We start from the raw sequence: 20,108 nt of genomic DNA, 5'->3' as shown, positions 1-20,108 counted from the left end.
TCAGAATTACAACTATTAGCGGTTTGAGTTTGGCTGCTCTTTCTAGTGAGTCGAATGTCCTATTATGGCCATTCCTTATATTTTTGAATTATATATATATATATATATAAGCGTGTGTAAGTATAGAAAACAAAGTTATTTTATCCTACATGGGTAGAAATATAGAAAAACATAAATTGAAAATGCACAGGGAGTCATTTAGAGGGTTTATTTTTAAAGGCTTAACCGGTTTCACAACTTTTCTGATTTTCAAAGGTCGGGACAGAAAAATGTGGGGCTATGCCACAATGTCTTCCTTCTCTCTCTCTGTCTATATATATAGATATCTGTGTGTGTGTGTATCTATCTATTTATATATAAATATATATATATATAAATCATCATCATCATCGTTTAGCGTCCGTTTTCCATGCTAGCATGGATATATATATATATATATATATATATATATATACACACACACACACACATATGCAAATACATATGTTATGTATTTACGTACGTATACACACATGCATATATATGTGTATATATATATATATACATATATATGTATATATTTAAGCACACACACACACACACATACGTGTGTATATATAAATGTATTGTCTGAGGATGCTTGACCAGATGATGATATATATATGTGTGTGTGTGTTTTTGTGTTTACACACACACACAGAGTTTTATGATATATTTAAAGTAAAAGAATCTTAGAAGAGCTAATTAGCTGTTCAATTATAATTTCTCTGCCCTCTTCATTTTTTGTTCAGTTTTTGTAAATAACGAACTAAAGCATGCCAGAAATGACCTTGTTTCACGGCTGAAGAAGTAAATACAATCGCTAATGCCGTCCCTCTGTCTACGTTGATTCTAAACCAGCGTCAAACAGTCCACCTACTTTTGACTCGTTCACAGATGTTTACTTTCATTGGTTAACGCCTGAATACAATATCAATACCACTGAGTGAATATCACTGTTGTTGTTATTGTTGTTGTTACTGTTTAGTGAAGGTTAAAATTGTTTCAGAGCAGATTTATGATCGGAACATTCACAAAACAATCGTATATATATATATCATCATTGTTTAACGTCTGTTCTCCATGCTAGCATGGGTTGGACGGTTCGACTGGGGGTCTGGGAAGCCAGAAGGCTGCACCAGGCTCCAGTCTTATCTGGCAATGTTTCTACAGCTGGATGCCCTTCCTAATGCCAACCACTCCGTGAGTGTAGTGGGTGCTTTTTACGTGCCACCTGCACCGGTGCCAGGCGAGGCTGCCAACGGCCACGGTCGGATTGGTGTATTATATATATATATAGCCAGCAGCTATAACAGAATTTTACATCTGCTGGCATGGGTTGGACTGTTTTGTTGAGATGATATTTTATTGCCAGCTGTCCTTCCTTCCAGGTATTCTTAAAACTGGGATACTTCCACATCTAGACACCCCTCTTTGTCCTACTGCTATATTTCCTGCTCTTTGCAGCTGGTTGGTTTTATGTCGCCCTTAAGAAAGCCATCCTCCATTCATCTCTTTCCCTACTCTAATCGATCATATTCCACCCCAGTACCTTACTAGGTACCCCTTAAACAACTATGCCTAACCCTAACACCAGGATTGCCTGCTTCTTTTAGAATTCTCCCCCTTCTCTAAAAGAAGCAGGCAATCTTGGTGTTAGGGTTAGGCATAGTTGTTTATGGGGTACCTAGCTGCTGGCTATATATATATATATGTATATATATATAAGTGTGTGTAAGTATAGAAAACAAAGTTATTTTATCCTACATGGGTAGAAATATAGAAAAACAGAAATTGAAAATGCACAGGGAGTCATTTAGAGGGTTTATTTTTAAAGGCTTAACCGGTTTCACAATTTTTCTGATTTTCAAAGGTTGGGACAGAAAAATCTTCGCTCTCTCTCTCTACCAGTAAGGTACTGCGTTGGAATATGATCGATTAGATCGAAAGAGATGTATGGAGGATGGCTTTCTTAAGGGTGACATAAAACCAACCAGCTGCAACCTGATCAGTGAACATTCAACAGATTGAATTCCTTGCTAAGGGTAATTAAAGGTGATGGACATGGAAGTGCTGTTGTTTAGCCATAGGTTGATCCTGATTGCACAGACCAATCATTAAGTGAATTCCAGCCATGACCAACTCGTTTATATCATTTTTTATTATTCAAATATTGTGTGTATGGTGTGGTTAGTGTAATGTGGCCTGTGTATGTATGTGTGTGTGTGTACTTTCAAAATGTCAATTCCATCGCTTCACTACCACCATGCCCACCACCACTTCCATCATTCCATTCACTACCACTCGCATCACCATTTTTGTGTGTATGTGTACATAAATGTGTGTATATTTATGTATGTATGTGAAAATATATTGTGTTGCTTGTATATTCATGTATGTGTGTAGGGTGTGGTTTGTGTGCATGTGTGTGTGTGCGTGCGCATATTGATGTATATGCATGTGATTAGTTTGTACCTTCATGTATATTTATGTGATGTTGTCTGTGTGTGTGTGTGTAAATGTGTGTGCATGTGTATGTTAGGACTCCGTTTATGTATGTGGTGCATTGTTTTCTCTGCATATGCATGTGTTTGCCTTTAATGTTTCATTGGAAGAAGAAGCAGCACCTTTGATCCTTTCCATTGCTTCCAGAACAGAACAGAGGACATATTCCTCAAACCAGAATTTCGGCCTCTTGAGTACAAATGTCTTGTTTTCATAAGTTTTGAATTAAAATCTTCCCCCAAACCTTAGTCACAATCTATGCTCCTAACACCAGCTGAATGATAACCAAGTTATTTTACTAAATTCTTTGTTATATTTAAAGTAATTGAAAGAAACACAGAGCATCTCAACAGAAATACAGTAACGAAAGGGTTAAGCAAGACATCCAAGAACTCCAGGTAGCGATCAAAGGGAACAAAAGTTGAAAAATGCAGTTCCAATGAAATCCAAAAACCTGATTGCAGATTTGGTGCACTTAGAACTTAACACTGCACTCATCTGACCTAATTAGTAATAATTATATTAAAATTATGCTTAATAAAGACAACTGTAAAATGGAAAAAATATTAAGGAAAAAAAGACATGTGCAAAGCTAATCATCTTATGAAATATTTCATATATTAATAAATCAATTAAATATTATCGTTATGTTAACGATGTAAATTAAAATAACACAAATGAATTGAATATTTTTCAAGTCTCAAGGTTTCGTTTTTTTTCTGTTTGTTTTATTATTATCTAGACTCCTCACCTAAATTTCAGAACTTCGTCGTGTGCCTGTGTTATTAACCTCAGCCTTAGCAAAGGTGGAGGTATTGTTTTCAGTCGTGTTTGTTGGTTTGTCTGTGGACAAGACATCTCAAGAACTGCTGGATGGATTTGGATGAGACTTTCAGGGATGTTTGGCCTCATGACTGACATGAACTGTTTAGATTTTGGGATTGATCTGGTACCGGACAAGGATGCTGGATTATTTTTACTGTATTTTTTTTTTAACTTAATTTTTGAGAGTGGTCAGGTTCATTTTTAGTATTCTCTTTTGTAAGAGCAATCAAGTATATTTCAGATATTCTCATTTTAAAAATCATCTTCGGCTAATCATTGAGAGGATGTTGATGTTGCCTTGGCAGAGGTTTGCACTTTCTGAGTGCTCTTGTTATTATTATTATTATTAGTAGACTCATTAGTGTACTGGTTAAAATGCTTAGCAGCATTTCCTCTGGCTTGGTGTTTTGAGTTCAAATTCCACTGAGGGTGATTTTGCCTTTCACCCTTTCAGGGGTCGATAAAATAAGTACCAGTCGTGCACTATGGTTGATGTAATTGACTAGTCTCCTCCCCTAGAATTTTCAGGTCTTGTGCCAATAAAAAAAGGGGTCATTATTATGATTATGATGAAGGTGGTGAGCTGGCAGAGTTGTTAGCATGTCAGACAAAACCCATAGAGGTATTTCATCTGTCCTTACATCCCAAATTCAAAATCTGCTGAGGTCAACTTTGCCTTTCATTCTTTCGGGGTCAATAAATTAAGTACCAGTGAAAAACTGAAGTCGATGTAATTGACTGGTCTCCTCCCCCCAAATTTCAGGCCTTGTGCCTTTAGTAGAAAGGATTATTATTATTATGTAGTAGTAAGATGGTGAACTGGCAGAATTGTCAGCACACAAGCCAACCTACTTAGGGGCATTTCCACTTCCCTCAGAATTGCTGGCCTTGTGCCAAAATGTGAAAGAATTATCAAGGAGTGAGTATCCATCACCAACACCGTTGTTATGACTTTTACTTCCTCTAAGCGAGGGTTTCTCAACCATTTTTTATCTATGGACCCCTTTAATTACTATTTCATTCTGGTCGACCCCCATAGACACTCGATGTTTAAAAACTAGTTTTATAGAAACTCCTTTCAGAATCCCTATTTTGTTTCTTACACATTAACTTTTGTAGGTTGAATTATGTAAAATGTTGAAGAAAGAAACCCTGCTGTTTCTTGCAATACATATCAATACGAGATACATCTAAAGCAAAATTTTTTATGGACCCTTAAAATACTATCATCATCATCATCATCATCGTTTAACGTCCGCTTGATGATGATGATGATAGTATTTTAAGGGTTGATCCCAAATTTACTTTGCTTGGGTCGATCCCCAAAAATCTTACGCGAACCCTCAGGGGCCATATGGACCCCGGGTGAGAACCACTGCTCAAAGCAATCATGTTTGGTCATCTCCGGGCCACCAGGAAATGTGTCACACATAAGTGGGTTTGTCAGCCAGATCCAAGGACCTTCAATCGGTAGTAGCTATGGGTGGTATGCAGAAAGGGTAGCGCTGGTAAGCTCTGATCCCTATCATGGGAGGTTGTTCAGTGGTTTCTTGAAACGCTTGGGCTGGGGTAGATGTTATCTCCAATGTAGCATGCAAGTGGCTCCTGTCATCTAAAGTTATCACAGACAGTTATGGCTCCACCTCATTTAGCTTGCTGCCACCAATCCCTTTAAGAAGTATTTGACAATTGTGAAGGTGCATGGCTCAGTGGTTAGAGCACTGGGCTCACAATTATGAAGTAGTAAGTTCAATTCCCGGACTGGGCTGCGTGTTGTGTTCTTCAGCAAGACACTTTATTTCATGTTGCTCCAGTTCACTCATCTGTGGAAATGAGTTGCGACGTCACAGGTGCCAAGCTGTATCAGCTTTTGCCTTTCCCTTGGATAACACTGGTGGCGTGGAGAGGGGAGGCTGGTATGCATGGGCGACTGCTGGTCTTCCATAAACAACCTTGCCCGGCCTTGTGTCTTGGAGGGGAACATGACTGAAGGGAGTCTTATTTGCTAACAGGTAGGCCTAGACATGATAGTATGCCGTCACCAGGTTTGCATAGGCCAAGCCAACCAGGTCACTGCCACCGTTCAGCAACCACCTGTGAGGGGTGACAGCCAGACAAGAAAGAGACCAGCAGTGACCTCCATTTTCCATTGAACTGGCAGAAGACTGCCCCAATCTATGCAGTCTGCATTGGCAGAGTTTCTACAGTTGGATGCCCTTCGTAACACCAACCACTTTACAAGAGTGTACTGGGGTGCCTTTTATGCGACACTGGCAACAGTGAGGTTTATCAAGTAGCTTGCAAGACAATACCTCTCACCTGAGGAGAAAGCAGTGTTGAGGGACAGAAAATGGTGCCTTGCTGTAGAGGAGAGACATGGCTGCCTCAGGCAGAGAGAGAGAAAGAGAAGAACTGACAGGGTGGAAAAGCAAGCACCCCAGTTACAGGGATTGAGCAAGGCAGAGAAAATACTTAACTGCATTTCTTTGGGTTTAACATTCCGAGTTCAAATTCCACTGAAGTAAACTTTTCCTTTTGTCCTTTCTGGATCAGTGACATAAGTACCAGTTGTGTACTGGGGTTGATATAATCGATTTACTCCATCCTTTAAAAATTGCTGGCTTTGTGCCTATAGTAGAAATAATTATTTTTAATATTTGTTTCAAATTTTAGCACAAGGCCAGCAAGTTCGAGGGATGAGGTTAAGTCGATTACATTGACCCAGTGCATAACTGGTACTCATTTTATCAACCCCAGAAGAATAAAAGGTAAAGTTGGCCTTGGTAGAATTTGAACTCAGAACGTAAAGACAGACGACATGCCTCTGAGCGTGCTAATGGTTGTGCAGGCTTGCGAGCTGGCAGAATCGTTAGCACGCCGGGCGAAATGCTTTGTGGTATTTCGTCTGCCGCTGCGTTCTGAGTTCAAATTCCGCTGAAGTCGACTTTACCTTTCATCCTTTCGGGTTCGATAAATTAAGTACCAGTTACGCACTGGGGTCGATGTAATCGACTTAATCTGTTTGTCCGCTCTATGTTTAGCTCCTTGTGGGCAATAAAGAAATAGGTTCTGCTGGCTTGCGGCCCTGCTATTATTTTTAACATTAATTAGAGACACCTAATTAGACAGGAAGAGATCCTGATCCAAGCTGCTTGATCATTTTCAAGTGTAACCAAAAGAAGTAACTTTCGTTTTGGGTTTTATGTTGCACAAGGACACAGAACCTTTTGGACAAGATGACAAAGGATCGAGATACCTGGCAGCTTGCTGTACACAAAAAGACCCGTTCTCCACAGCAGAAAGTGTTAAGGCCGCTCCCCCAAGTAAAGAGGATTGACCTGTGAGAGTAGTGTCCCAGTGTGTACATGAAAAAAAGTACTGGTGCCGATGCCAAGTGAAAGCACTTGTGCCAGTGTCATATTCTTCCCCTGAACTTGCTGGCCTTGTGCTAAAATTTGAAACCAATATTAAAAATAATTCTTTCTACTATAGGCACAAAGCCAGCAATTTTTAAAGGATGGAGTAAATCAATTACATCAACCCAAGTACACAACTGGTACTTATGTCACTGATCCAGAAAGGACAAAAGGTTCACGTAAGATTTCTGGGGATCCACACAAGCAAAGTAAATTTGGGATCAACGATAGTATTTTAAGGGTCCATAAAACATTTTGCTTTAGATGTATCTCATATTGATATGTTTTGCAAGAAACAGCAGGGTTTCTTTCTCTAACCTTTCACACAGAATGGTTAGTGTTACAAAGGACATCCAGCCATAGAAACGAAGTCAAATCAAACCGGAACTTGGTGCAACTCTCTGACTTGCCAGCTCTGGTCAAACCGTCCAACCCATGCCAGCATGGGAAACGGACGTTAAAGGCTGATGATGATACAGTATATACATGTATGTTTGTCCCAGCCAACTTAGTGGTTAAGCGAAAGACACCAGTAAAATAAACACCAAACTTAAAAACAAGCACTGGGGGTTAATCTTTTTGGCGAAATCCCTTCAAAACGATGCTCCAGCGTGGCCGCAGTCCAATTACAGAAGCAAGTAAAAGATTAAAGATACTTTAACAGAAACTAATAAAATCGCTCTCGCGTCGGATGTAAATTAATTCAAGGGAGATAACCTTGCTAATATCAATTCTGGATGGAGAGATTTTTGGCATTGGGTCAGTGCATCCTAACCTGTTTTCCCTCCTGGCCCCACTATAGCTTCCCAGAAAAATGTATACTGCACCAGGGAAACATCCACACTATGGCATTAGAACTGTGCTATACTGTAGCAAACAGTCTTCACAGAGTATTTTTGCTTGGAGGGATTGGCTGGACTGAATGGAGGTGTAATGTGTTTGTTGTGAAAAAAAAAGAAAAATTTCGAACTCACATTCTGCCACAATTTTCCCAGACCCCATGCCTCACTGTTGGGAATCACTGCATTAGATGTCCCAGGGCTATAGAAGACAAACGTGTCTTGCAAAAGAGAGTAAACCCCAAAACTATGGGTGGACTTGAAGCGATCTTCTACTACCCAACCACACATACACCTTCGTTCGGTCATCTGCTTTCCATGCTAGCATGGGTTGGACGGTTTGACTGTGGGCTGGCGAATCAGATGGCTGCACCAAGCTCCAGTCTTGATCTGGCAGAGTTTCTACAGCTGGATGCCCTTCCTAACGCCAACCACTCCGAGAGTGTAGTGGGTGCTTTTACGAGCCAGTCAGGCGGTACTGGCAACAACCTGGCTCGAATTCTTTCTTTTTAACCCTTTAGTGTTTAAACCAGCCATATCCGGCCAAAATATTCTACCTGTTTTATGTCCAAACTAGTCAGATATGGTCATTCATAGCTACCTTATTGTGTCATTCTAAAAATAAACAATCACATCATTGAAATCTCAAAGCCATGAAATGATGCAAGATTAATTTTATATGGTGTGAATACATAAGCTTTACATTTGATAGAAGAATCTGAATGCTAAAGGGTTAAACAAATTTAAGATTGGCACTCAGGTTTGAAATGTTGAATCTGAAAGAACACCACAAATATTGATGGAGCAAAATCAATTTTTTATTTTTTTATTATTATTTCGTTTAACGTCCGTTCTCCATGCTAGCATGGGTTGGACGATTCGACCGGGGATCTGGGAAGCCAGAAGGCTGCACCAGGCTCCGGTCTTATCTGGCAATGTTTCTACAGTTGGATGCCCTTCCTAACGCCAACCACTCCGTGAGTGTAGTGAGTCCTTTTTACGTGCCACCTGCACTGGTGCTAGGTGAGGCTGGCATCGGCCACGGTCGGATTGGTGCATTTTACATGCCACCTGCACAGAAGCCAGTCGAGGCGGCACTGGCTTCGGCCACGATTCGGATGGTGCTTTTTACGTGCCACCGACACGGAAGCCATCTTAAATTTGTATTTATAATAAAACAAGGCTGTTGTGATTATGCAACATCTCTTTTTTTATTCATAAAGATTTTATTTTTTATACATAACTTATAGTCTCTTTATACATAAATACATACTTTAGACACTATATATATATATATATATATATAAATATATATATATATATTAATATAATACATACTTATATATTTATGCATATGTTTATAGGCATAATTTATACATGTATGTAGATACACAAGAATGAAGACAGGACACGAAGTACAGACACACTCAGAAGCAAGCAGTTCAAAATCAGGAATCGGCAGAAAGGGAAAACTCAGGAAGGTGGCCCTTCTCGGAGTAGGTCTGTTTGATGCACCATGCATTCAGCAATTTCATAATGGATGACATTGGTAAATGAGGAAGCTGGCTACACAACACTGGAAGAGTGGGCTTTCCTTTCACACTGATACTTGCTAAATCATGAGGATGCGGAATGTCGTACCAAACAATGAAAGCAGACAAGTGTCCACATTGCTCGTCTTTCAACGATTCTCCTTGGAAATATTTCAACAGAATTTCCATGTTGTTAGATTCCCAATCAGCAAGGAACTTTTCCAGTTCATTCTTCAGAGATAATACATAATCCAGTTCCACGAGTGGCACTTTCTCTGTTTCTTCACTTGCTTTGAACTGGTATTTGCTGCCGTAATAGTTCAAGACAATCTTCAGTTGCCAAAGTCCCAAAGGAGCTTTGTTAATCTGTGACTGCCAGACTTCATAGGCTAAGTTCATCTGAGTCGGGATCCCTTCTGGTTTTTCTTTAAAGGCACAACTGTAGACAACAGGGGCCAGCCTGTCACATTCTTTTTCATTTTTAAATAGGAAAAACTCAGAGAAGGCCAATATTCGAGCATCTGATGTGAAGGACTTTATAGATTTTGGATGAAGTTTTGTTGATTCAAAACTGGACTCATTATTTGTCAAAGACTTGGCTAAATGACCATGGTAACCTTTAGGATCTTCGCTGTAAGACAAATGTCCAGCTTTCTGTTTCACATATACAACACCACTATTTTTAAGAAGCAACTCTAAAGTTTTCCAGTTTTTGTCTACATCGAATCTGATTGGCCAGTAACGAGGTCCCAAGATTTTTACCTCCTTCAACAAGTTTAGCTCTGGAATGAGACACGGTGCCATTGTAGTGTAACAGACGTTTTTGTAAAATTTGGTGTCGTTAAACCGAATTTCCACTGGAACATAGCAAGGCTGGCGTGAAATAACATTCTCTGGTATCAAGACTCGGGGTTCAGCAGCCAAGACATACAGATGGCGGAACGCTTGTAGATGGTAGCGGTTGTCAATGCTGTGGGTGGGGAATTTTGGGAAGAAGGCACACAGCATGGCTGCAATAGCTTCTGGCTTTGTACTGAGGGAATATCTACCACCACCCAGAAAGAGAAGGCCAATAGCCATACTCACAGCCATGTGAGACCCATAAGTGGCATAAGAATGTTGTGGACCGACACGTTTTCGCAAAGCCCGGGCTATTCGGAGCACATCGAGATCTCCAGTTCCTGCCATTACCATTGCAAGGGAAAGAAGCACTACAACGGTACAGTTTTCAACAGTGCTTTTACCGGCTTGTTCACAGAATGGAGGAACTGGTAAAAGATACATGCAGCGCTTCATGCAATCTAGTAGAGTTTGGTAAGCGACTGCATTAGCGGTTCCTGCAAATTTCAAACCCATTGCCATACAAGCACCACCGACGATATTGCAATAAGCTTGACTCATTGTTTCATAATCGATGTTGTCTTCATCTCTGCTGTGGGATTCTCGTTTGAAACCATATTTCTGTACAATTATTGGTAAATTGCTGTCGATCCATGTCGTCGTTGGAAGTACGTGATCCCACAACACTAATCCATGACATAAAGTACGCAGCATTAAGAAATCTGGTCGGACGTGATCCAGGGTGAACTGAGTATCTGGTGCCTTCAGCCAGTCGGCAACTGCTGTGTTATTTGTGTTGAAGTAAAGCATACCGAGGGCCAGTGTTGCACCAGAAGAAGTGACATCAACATTCACGCTGTCACCTTCCTTGATTTGGTAACTTGGCGACCTATAACGTTCCCGATTTGGCCCCGTCACCGGCCGTTTATGACCACCAATCATGAAGTGACAGAGAGTGTCTGCCATTCCTAAATCGGACAAGCCAGCAGCTTCACTTCCTTTACCAAACATGACCAGACCAAGGGCAAGACCGGCAGCTGTGGCGTATGACTCGCGGTTGGTGCAGTTCTCCATTTCAGGACCAGGTGGACGTCCAATCTCGGACAGCAGTACTTCAGCAATGTGACGATGACTTGTGCCTTGATAGACAAGACCAACTCCTAAAACAGCTGCGACTTGGACATTGTGAGAAATATTCAGTTCGGTCGATGTCGGTGGTAAAAGGGCCGGTACATGGATGCTGAGTACCTTTGTTATACCCTGATCCATTGTTCCCCGTTTTGTGGCAGCCAGCCCTAACAGGACCCCAATAGTAGTCATATCTTGACCTTTGCTCAAATACTCGTGAATGTTAAGGGTAGCAAGATGAGCTAAATGGCCATTTAGTCCAAGTGCCATCAAGAAGCCAGCATATTCTGTAGTGAAATCACAAGTCTTAGGTCTATTATAATTGATCCAAGTGGAATTTATCTGGGAAGAGTTGGCAATCCTTAATCCAGCGGCGACCCCATTGTGAAAGTGTGGCCATGTGGCCATATTGGAAGGGGTTTCAATATGGGAGAGGTCAACTGTGGTGTTGCGAGGTGGAGCTTTCCCGGTCAGGCATAGTTTCGGAATAGGAAGGGCTTCTGTAGGTAACGGATGGAAGCTAGACAGAGTAAACATTCCTCGACCAACAGGTAAGGCCATTGTTCTTGTACAGATTGCGTACAGGTAGCGTTCTTGTTCTTCAATGAATTCATGGTCACTCACTTCCGGTTTCTGTTGAAGTGAAATACGAACAGGACGAGATGACTGTAACATGTGGCGAACCTCTTGCACTCGAAGGTCTTCACTGAACCGTAATTTCAAGAGTTCTTCATCGAGGTGACCCATTCCATCATCGTCTTCTTTGTTTGTTTTCCCAAGAGAAGGACATTCTTTCACGTAGCGCCCTTCATTCAGGGAAGAACCCGACTGACATTTACAGTAAGCGCTGATTCGGGACAAATCTTTACGACCAATCAAAATGTAAGCTTCCTCAGGCCAATCCGATGGTGGATCCCACCGACACTGTAGTATCGCTTCTCGTAATGGCAGCACAACACCTATGGGATACGATTCCAGATCCCGTTTTGTGATGCCCAGCCGAGTCATGAGTAGCACTATACTCTCCGCTATTGACAGCGAGTTTTTCTCAGTTTCACTCAAAGAACCTTTTGCTCGAGAGGAAAGAGTTCGGTAACCAGAAACAGGGATTTCTCTCAGGAAATGGGTAACCTCACAATTCTGATTGACAAGGGTGGTGTAGAGTATGACGATATTTTCTATTCGTTTACAAATATTGGGCAGGAACGGAACTGGCTGGCATTCCAGTCCAGATAACAGTTTAGAAATCCACATGCATATGTTAGGGGGCACTTCAGTAAATATAGATGAGAACTGCAGCTTTGCCCACTGTTCAGGATGTATCTGGTGGTTTTCATCGACCATATTATAGAGATGAGGGAAATCTCGACAGTAGATGTCAGTGTAGTAGAAACATTTCAGATTGTTAGCCAGAAAAAAAAGCATCAGAGCTAAATATTCGAGCTGTCCAGAGAGACAAGTGTTTAGTTTGAGTTCTTCATAAACCAAGTGTAATGAGAAGAGAATGCTTGGTATATAAGAGAAGAGAGGAGCTGATGGGTTTACAGTGCAAGGTTTTGGATAATATATGTTGGGTATGGCTACGAGTGAGAAGCCAAGGGCAGAATCAAAGTACTTAGATGTGAAATGATGGTGTTCGGATTTGAGTAGATATTCCCAATCGTCGTTGCAGCCCTGGTTGGATGGTTTAGCTCGTTTCACTTCCACCACAGGAGATGTTGTGTTGTTGAATTCATTTTCATGTGTCAATGGCAGACGGCTAGTATCAAAACCCATCTGTCCCAGGAGAAAACGAGAGAAGACCACCCACTCCGACTGATTGTCAAATCCACTGGTGACATTACGTGTCGTATACCAGCGAGACAACATCTTCATGGCACAGTCTTTGGGTAAGATGTAACGCAGGGCTTCGAGACTACTTTCGATTCCTGTCGACTCGGTAAGTGGTGGCAGCGACGTTCGCAGCAAAGAGCCATCGGTGGTTTCTATGGTGAACCGTGAGAGGGTGTTATCTCGAATGCAATGGACTGTGTTGTCGTGGCAGCAAATCTCCGAGTCTCTGGTAGAACTCTCAAGTACATGGTTATCATGCACATTTGGTGATCCAATTACTGGAGAAATGTGAGACAATTGATCTTCGAAAGATACATTGCTTGTGCTTGATGGCCGACTTGATGTGATCATGCTAGTGACTCGGACAGAGTTGTGAGGAGTCAGCGATGCCGAAGCATTCAGCGATGCAATTCCTATAGGCAATTTGGGCACAAACAACTTGTTGATTTTGGTTGTTCCACTGTATATGATAAGGCTGCCAGATAAATCTAGCACTACAGTTAAGTTAAGCAATTCAACTGGGAGGGCATCTTTGGCAGCTATTGTACAAACTGCACCGAATATCAGCTGAGAATTATCATTGCTTTTCTCAAATTTCACACAACGTAGATGTTGCCTTTGTGGAATCAAGTAACACAAATAGTTCTGCTCACAAAGATCCTTAGCAATGAATGCTTTGCTCGCTTTCCCAACAAACTCTTCACGATTTGATGTAGCCGACTCAGTCCAGATATGGTCAAGACATATATCAGGATTAACCGGTTCAATTCGATAATTCATGCTTTCGGACATCACTGAGAAGTTTTGGCTGCCTGGAGGAGAACGCATGTATGTCATGGAAGACCTCGACTGAGCATTTAGGCTGTAGAACGGTCGAGATTGACTTGAAGACGCAAAAGCCAATGGAGACTGAGTGCAGCTGCCTGAATTTCCAGAAGATGTCAAGTGGTTACTGACAACAGGACTTATGGAACATGAAGGAGAAGGTGAGAATGTCCTGTTGGAGAAATTCTGCAACAGAGATATGCCAGGTGAAATGTTGCTGACTTTTGACTGGTTATGAGAAGATGTATTCAGTAGGGAATTATTTAGGTGGCATAAACTGGGCATATCACAGGTTTCAAAGAGAAAATTACTCTCCTCAGGCTTCACACGACGGACCTTCCACACACAGTGTAGTCCAGCTGTGTTGTCGTACACAAGAAGTATAGAGGGCTCGACACAGCTGAACACAATACTCTGAGACGTGTCAGTGAAATAGCTAACCTTGTTCTGTGTGGTGTTGGCATTGCTAGGGCCATGAATGACAGGAGCAATGTCATTAAGAGGATGCAACATACTGAACACAATGGAGTGGTTGGCAGCATTTCGAGACACTTTTGGAACAATTTCTGACGACGACAAGGAACGTTCAAAGAGAAGCCCATTCTTAATAACCCAGGATTTAGTAACCTGGAATGGCAAAGCGACGTTGTATTCTTCGCCTTGGCTGGTAAACACGGATGCTGTAGTTGATTCCAGGACACAGATACCTTCTTGGAGTTCACCTGAAATGCAAGACAGATTGGATTAGTTTGAAAGTAACAAAGATGTGAAGTTAGTATCAAATATGACAACTGTTGTTATTATTACTGGAATACTGTTTTGAATCATAGATTATCTTGTAGCTTTGAGATTTTAATGGTGTAATTGCTCATTTTTAGAGGGATATTGCAAGGTAGGTGTGAGAGGCCTTGCTTACAACTATCACATGATGTAAGTCAAGGAAACAACACATAAAAAGTGCTAATCTAAGAGAACGGATCAGCTGAACTGTTAAAGAGGCAGGTGAGATGCCTTTGCAGTTAATGACCAGGTTGTTAGCATTCTGTCAGCAACACCCATGGCCTTTTCCTTGGATAAACATCTGTGTTCCTAAAGAATAAAATGAGGCACAGACCTGCACATAATGAATAGGTGAATGGTCAGCATGAGTGAACCATGTATTATTTCTGACAATAACAATCATTATCATAATTTAACGTCTGTGTTCCATGCTAGCATAGGTGGGACACTACGGATGGACGAGGAGAGCTGTGTGAAGAAGTGCCACTCCTAAACAGTGGAAAGAATCCAGGGTAGAGGGAGACCCAGGAAGACATGGGATGAGGTGGAAGCTGAAGGATCCTTCAAATGGGCAGAGATTTAGAGATGTCTGTAACGAGGCCTTCGATGAGGAGGAGGAAGACATAAAAAACATACGATGTAGAGGACAGCTGGAAGTTCCTGCAGGACAATCTACTAAGGGCAACAGACCGAATCTGTGGTTGGAGCAAAGCCTCTGTTAGACCAAGGGTGATATAGCAGTGGAACAGTGATATTGACAGGGCCATAAAAAAGAAGAGACGAGTCCGGAAAGAACAGAAAAAGGGGGGCGGGTAGCAAAGAATCATATCAGAACACTAAAAGGGATGTTAGGTTTATGTAGCTAGGGTGGAAGCAAAAAAGAAGAGGTTTGCCAATGTCCTACGGCATGAAGATCTGAGACTTGAAGTGTTCTGGGTTGTTAGACAGTGTATTGGTGTGTATTTATCTGGGGTCTGGGAAGCCAGAAGGCTGCACCAGGCCAGTCTGATCTGGCAATGTTTCTACGGCTGGATGCCCTTCCTAATGCCAACCACTCTGTGAGAGTAGTGGGTGCTTTTTACATGCCAGGGTGGCTGGCAACGGCCACGATCGGTTGGTGCCTTTTATGTGCCACCGGCACGGAAGCTAGTCAAGGCGGCAATGGTGAGACTGTTGAATGTAGAGAATGAACTGGATAAAGGGAGTCCCCTTCATGTGAACCCAACAGAGGGACCAGCTATCCTAGTGGACAGCAGTATGGTAGATAAGGCAATTAAAAACATGAAAACCTGGAAAGCTTTTAGAAATTACTGGAAAAAGAGCAAAGATGAGTGCCTTCATTAAAACAAATACAAAATCTCAGAAAATATTGACAACTCACCAGGAATGTCTAAATCTATTTGTTCTGGAATCTCGGTGTTATAGGAGAGCAAGAAGCTGCAGTACATGGCTTGAATGACTGGCGATTCAACAGTGAAGGTCTTCAGTACCCGCCTTGATTCTTGTCGGGTGCCGACACTCCAGACAACTGTATTCCCAGACACATACAGCTCTTCTTCCACTGCACCAACACAGTTCGAATCTGGTTTGCAATGTAGATACCATTGTTCTTTGGGGCTCTGTTCACTGATGGAGATGTCACGGAACGAGCGAAGCAATGGCAATCCATGATCAGCATGATGACTTCGTTGTACCTGGAAATGTCAAAGAATCAGTATTTAGTGAATGAATACAAGCTAACTATTCAACAGCCTATACTGCACCATCATCATTTTAACGTCTACTTTTCTATGCTTGCATGAGTCAGACGAAATTTGTCGAGGGAGATATTCTACAGCCAGATGCCCTTCTGGCTGCAATCCTTACCGGTTTCCAACCAAGGTAGCATCCCCCCACCCCATCGTCGGGTACGTTTTTCACAGGAGACTAGAAACGAATACCCTCACTTGCATGACAACGATACTTATTGACAACCATCGCATGATGTCAACTCATACACCGGCAGCTTATATTGCTGACATCGCCAGACTAAACAATATTATCGAGTGTCTTGTCATCACTCTTTAGATATTCGGTGTGGAGGCGCAATGGCCCAGTGGTTAGGGCAGCGGATTCGCGGTCGTAGGATCGCGGTTTCGATTCCCAGACCGGGCGTTGTGAGTGTTTATTGAGCGAAAACACCTAAAGCTCCACGAGGCTCCGGCAGGGGGTGGTGGCGATCCCTGCTGTACTCTTTCACCACAACTTTCTCTCACTCTTACTTCCTGTTTCTGTTGTACCTGTATTTCAAAGGGCCGGCCTTGTGACTCTCTGTGTCACGCTGAATATCCCCGAGAGCTACGTTAAGGGTACACGTGTCTGTGGAGTGCTCAGCCACTTACACGTTAATTTCACGAGCAGGCTGTTCCGTTGATTCGGTTCAACCGGAACCCTCGTCGTCGTAACCGACGGAGTGCTTCCATCCAGATATTCGGTCGATAACTAAACGAGGAGGAACATGTCCGCGTCTACTGTGTTTCCTGTTGTTTTTTTTTTTGTGCCATATTTTTTACAAAATGAGTTATTCCTGAACACAATACGACGTTGTAAATTGGTACCAAGGCGGAATTCTACGTAAAGCACACCAGGTACTACTAGCGAACAACACACACCATATAACCCCCTCATAACTTTTTTAATGTTTGGAATTGCCAGAAAAATTTTGCGAATTTGTATTTTACACACGGGAATTTACAAGACTTTAAAAAAAAACGGACAGTCCGAATTTTTGGACTGGAGAGAAAGATATCCACAAACACCAATACGCCAGAATGACTGACAAATGAGGAGGGTATCGGATAAGCTAAAAGTAACAGCTAAATAGACCTTTACACTGTGGTACCTACCCACCGACTTTATGTCCTCATGTAGGTATGCTCCCACAACAAGGTGGACTGAGTCGTTGGCGGTTGACAGTGAAGTAGTACTCAGCTAGATCGGTTTGTTGAGAGCTAAACATGTTCACTACGGTGAAGTAAACTACAACTTAAGTGGACAGGGCTGCTGGGATTTAAGATTAACATGTAGTTTACCGACGTGAAATAATGAAAATAAATTATCCGGAGATTGCCAATTATCCTTTAAAATTGCATGTTGACTTTGGGTCATTCAACAGTATTTTTCTCTCTAATGAAGAAAGAAAAACTTTGGCTTTTTGGCGTTGTATATTCAAAAACCATACCCAGTAAGTGTTAATTATATATATAGGCCTATGTATATTTCGGAGATGTACTAACCAGGCAAGTGATTCGATCTGTGTCGAAACTAAAACGGTTACAACGTGGAAGGCACATGTTAGCTATTCAAAAATTTCACACTGTTTAACTTCAATTAAAAATGTACAATTTGTTACATAATGAAAGAAGGTAAAAAAAAATCTAATTTCAAAATACTGAACAAAGACGAAGTTTTTTCTTAAAAAAAATCACAAATATTTCATATAAAACCGAAAGCATAAGGAAATCTTCTCTAACCTGTATTTCGAACTTGCCGGGATGCAAATGGATATATTCCCTCCCAAAGGGTACAAAATCCTGGGTTTCACAGGCTGCTATCATATCCTCCGAAGCCAGTGTGATGGATGATGGAAACTTAATTCAAATAAATAAAATGTTTGCCGATAGAATTTCGTGCATTTTGATGAAACTTTCAATGATGCACAAAATATAAATCTTTTTTTGTAGGGAATATTTCCCGCGACAATGTTAGGTAACAGAGAGTGATCTCCCTTGTCATCGCTTCCTTCTTCTTTTCTCCTCCTCTCTACTTATCCTGTTCTCTTTGCTTTCCACACCCTCTCTTTCATGCGCTACTTTCTTACCTCCTTCTCTCAACTCAATCACCACCATCTCTATTTTTATTCCTCTTTCTACTTCCCATCTCTCTCTCCAATTATTTGTTTTACCTTCTCTCCCCCACTTATGTATTTAACGGTGAGGGTTTCAAATTTTATACCTTGCCAAAAATATCCGGCTTATTTAACCCCTTACTTTTACGTTCAAAAACATACATACATACGCACATACATGCATGTATGCATACATACGCACATGCATACATACATACATACGCACATACATACATACATACATGCATGCATACATAGACACATCCACGTGCGCGCGCACACACATACTCGCACATTATAACTGAAAAACTCCGATTTCCCGTCCTCCGATTTACTCGTTTCCGATCATCAGCGGGCAAACCGAGCCTGGGTTTCTTTTGAATTTGGATCTTTTCGGTTTGAACGGCAGTTTTTTTTTTCTAGCGGTGTCATATGAAATTGTCACCCATAATTATGACCCTAGTATCGATCTATTACATTTCAATCTGTTTTAGGGTTAGGGGTGGGGGGAAGGGTATCTTTTTTTTTCTTCACAAATGTAAATAAACCCAATCTGTTTCTTAAACGAGGGACATATTCATACGGCACAGAATTTTTTTACCTCAATAGACGTCATTGATTGGTTGAAATTGCAGAAATTGAAGAAAAAAACCCAACAAATATCTTACAAACTATAGAATTTTCTCAATAAAGCCAAGAGAAAAAGATGTTTTATAAACACATTCTACCAGTATACGAAGTTTAAAAGTGTTTAGTTACGTGGAAATTATTTTAAAAAACTGCCGTTCAAACCGAAAAGATCCTTGAATTGTCGCCATGAAAGTTTGAAGAAAACGCTTATCGTTACGTTCTTTCGTTTTTACAATAAGAGGGATGAAAGTGACTTCGAAGTTTCGGCCTGCTGGATATCGTCGGTATCCCTTTTGTGTTGAAATGCTTAGCGGTATTTCGTCTCCCGCTACGTTCTGAGTTCAAATTCCGTCGAGGTCGACTTTGCCTTTCATCCTTTTCGGGGTCGATTAAATAAGTACCAGTTACGCACTGGAGTCGATGTAATCGACTTAATTCGTTGTCCATCCTTGTTTGTCCCCTCTGTGTTTAGCCCCTTGTGGGTAGTAAAGAAATAGGTATCCCTTTCGTGTTGAAACTAAAACGATTGCAGAGTGGAAAATACACAAGGATTCAGAAACTCTGCTGTGGAACTTTGTGTGGGACCAAGTCGCAGTTTCCAGTGATGAAAATTGTGACAACATATTACAAACAATAAATGTTTAATGTTTAAGTGAATTGTTTATTTAGTGTCGGCAATCTTTCGTCTCTAGTAGACCTTTCCGTCGATTTCCGTAAAATTTTTTTTTTTTTTACATATGGGCTTGCGGGAACTTTTGAAGTAATATACATACATATACACATACACCGAGTAAAAAAATTCAGTTATCTCTTTCTTTCACACATTACTCTGTCTCTTCACACACACTAACAGAAGCACTTCACTTACACAACATACTGTCTGTCTCCCACACCCCATCAAACACACACACACACACACATGTACATCAATGCTTCCCATGCACGGTAACTTCAAAAGAACTTCCCTCGTCATAAAATCGCTTTCTCTTAGTCTCTTTCGCTCTCATTACTTCAAAAGTTCCCGCAAGCCCATATGTAAAAAAAAAAATTT

General features: G+C 41.2%; 1 protein-coding gene across 1 annotated transcript; it reads right to left on the bottom strand.

Annotated features, from left to right (window-relative positions):
* Positions 1–8,924: 8,924 nt before the first annotated feature.
* On the bottom strand, positions 8,925–18,339 carry LOC115223179 (anaphase-promoting complex subunit 1-like). Its single transcript, XM_029793624.2, has 3 exons — positions 18,054–18,339; positions 15,923–16,235; positions 8,925–14,483 (listed from the first exon to the last, which is right to left on the bottom strand). Exons 1-3 carry the CDS (start codon positions 18,135–18,137, stop codon positions 9,052–9,054), a joined length of 5,829 nt encoding a protein of 1,942 aa, XP_029649484.1. The 5' UTR covers positions 18,138–18,339; the 3' UTR covers positions 8,925–9,051.
* Positions 18,340–20,108: the final 1,769 nt, after the last annotated feature.

This window comes from Octopus sinensis, linkage group LG22 (genome assembly GCF_006345805.1).
Source record: "Octopus sinensis linkage group LG22, ASM634580v1, whole genome shotgun sequence".
NCBI classification, from domain to species: Eukaryota; Metazoa; Mollusca; class Cephalopoda; order Octopoda; family Octopodidae; genus Octopus; species Octopus sinensis.
This window is presented reverse-complemented; position numbering and strand designations above follow the sequence as displayed.

Coding starts and splice junctions, on each gene's coding strand:
- LOC115223179 (XM_029793624.2), bottom strand. CDS start 18,137: ATGATAGCAGCCTGTGAAACCCAGGATTTTGTACCCTTTGGGAGGGAA. Junction 16,236..18,053: donor CCGGCAAGTTCGAAATACAG/GTTAGAGAAGAT, acceptor TGACATTTCCAG/GTACAACGAAGTCATCATGC. Junction 14,484..15,922: donor AATAGATTTAGACATTCCTG/GTGAGTTGTCAA, acceptor CTTGCATTTCAG/GTGAACTCCAAGAAGGTATC.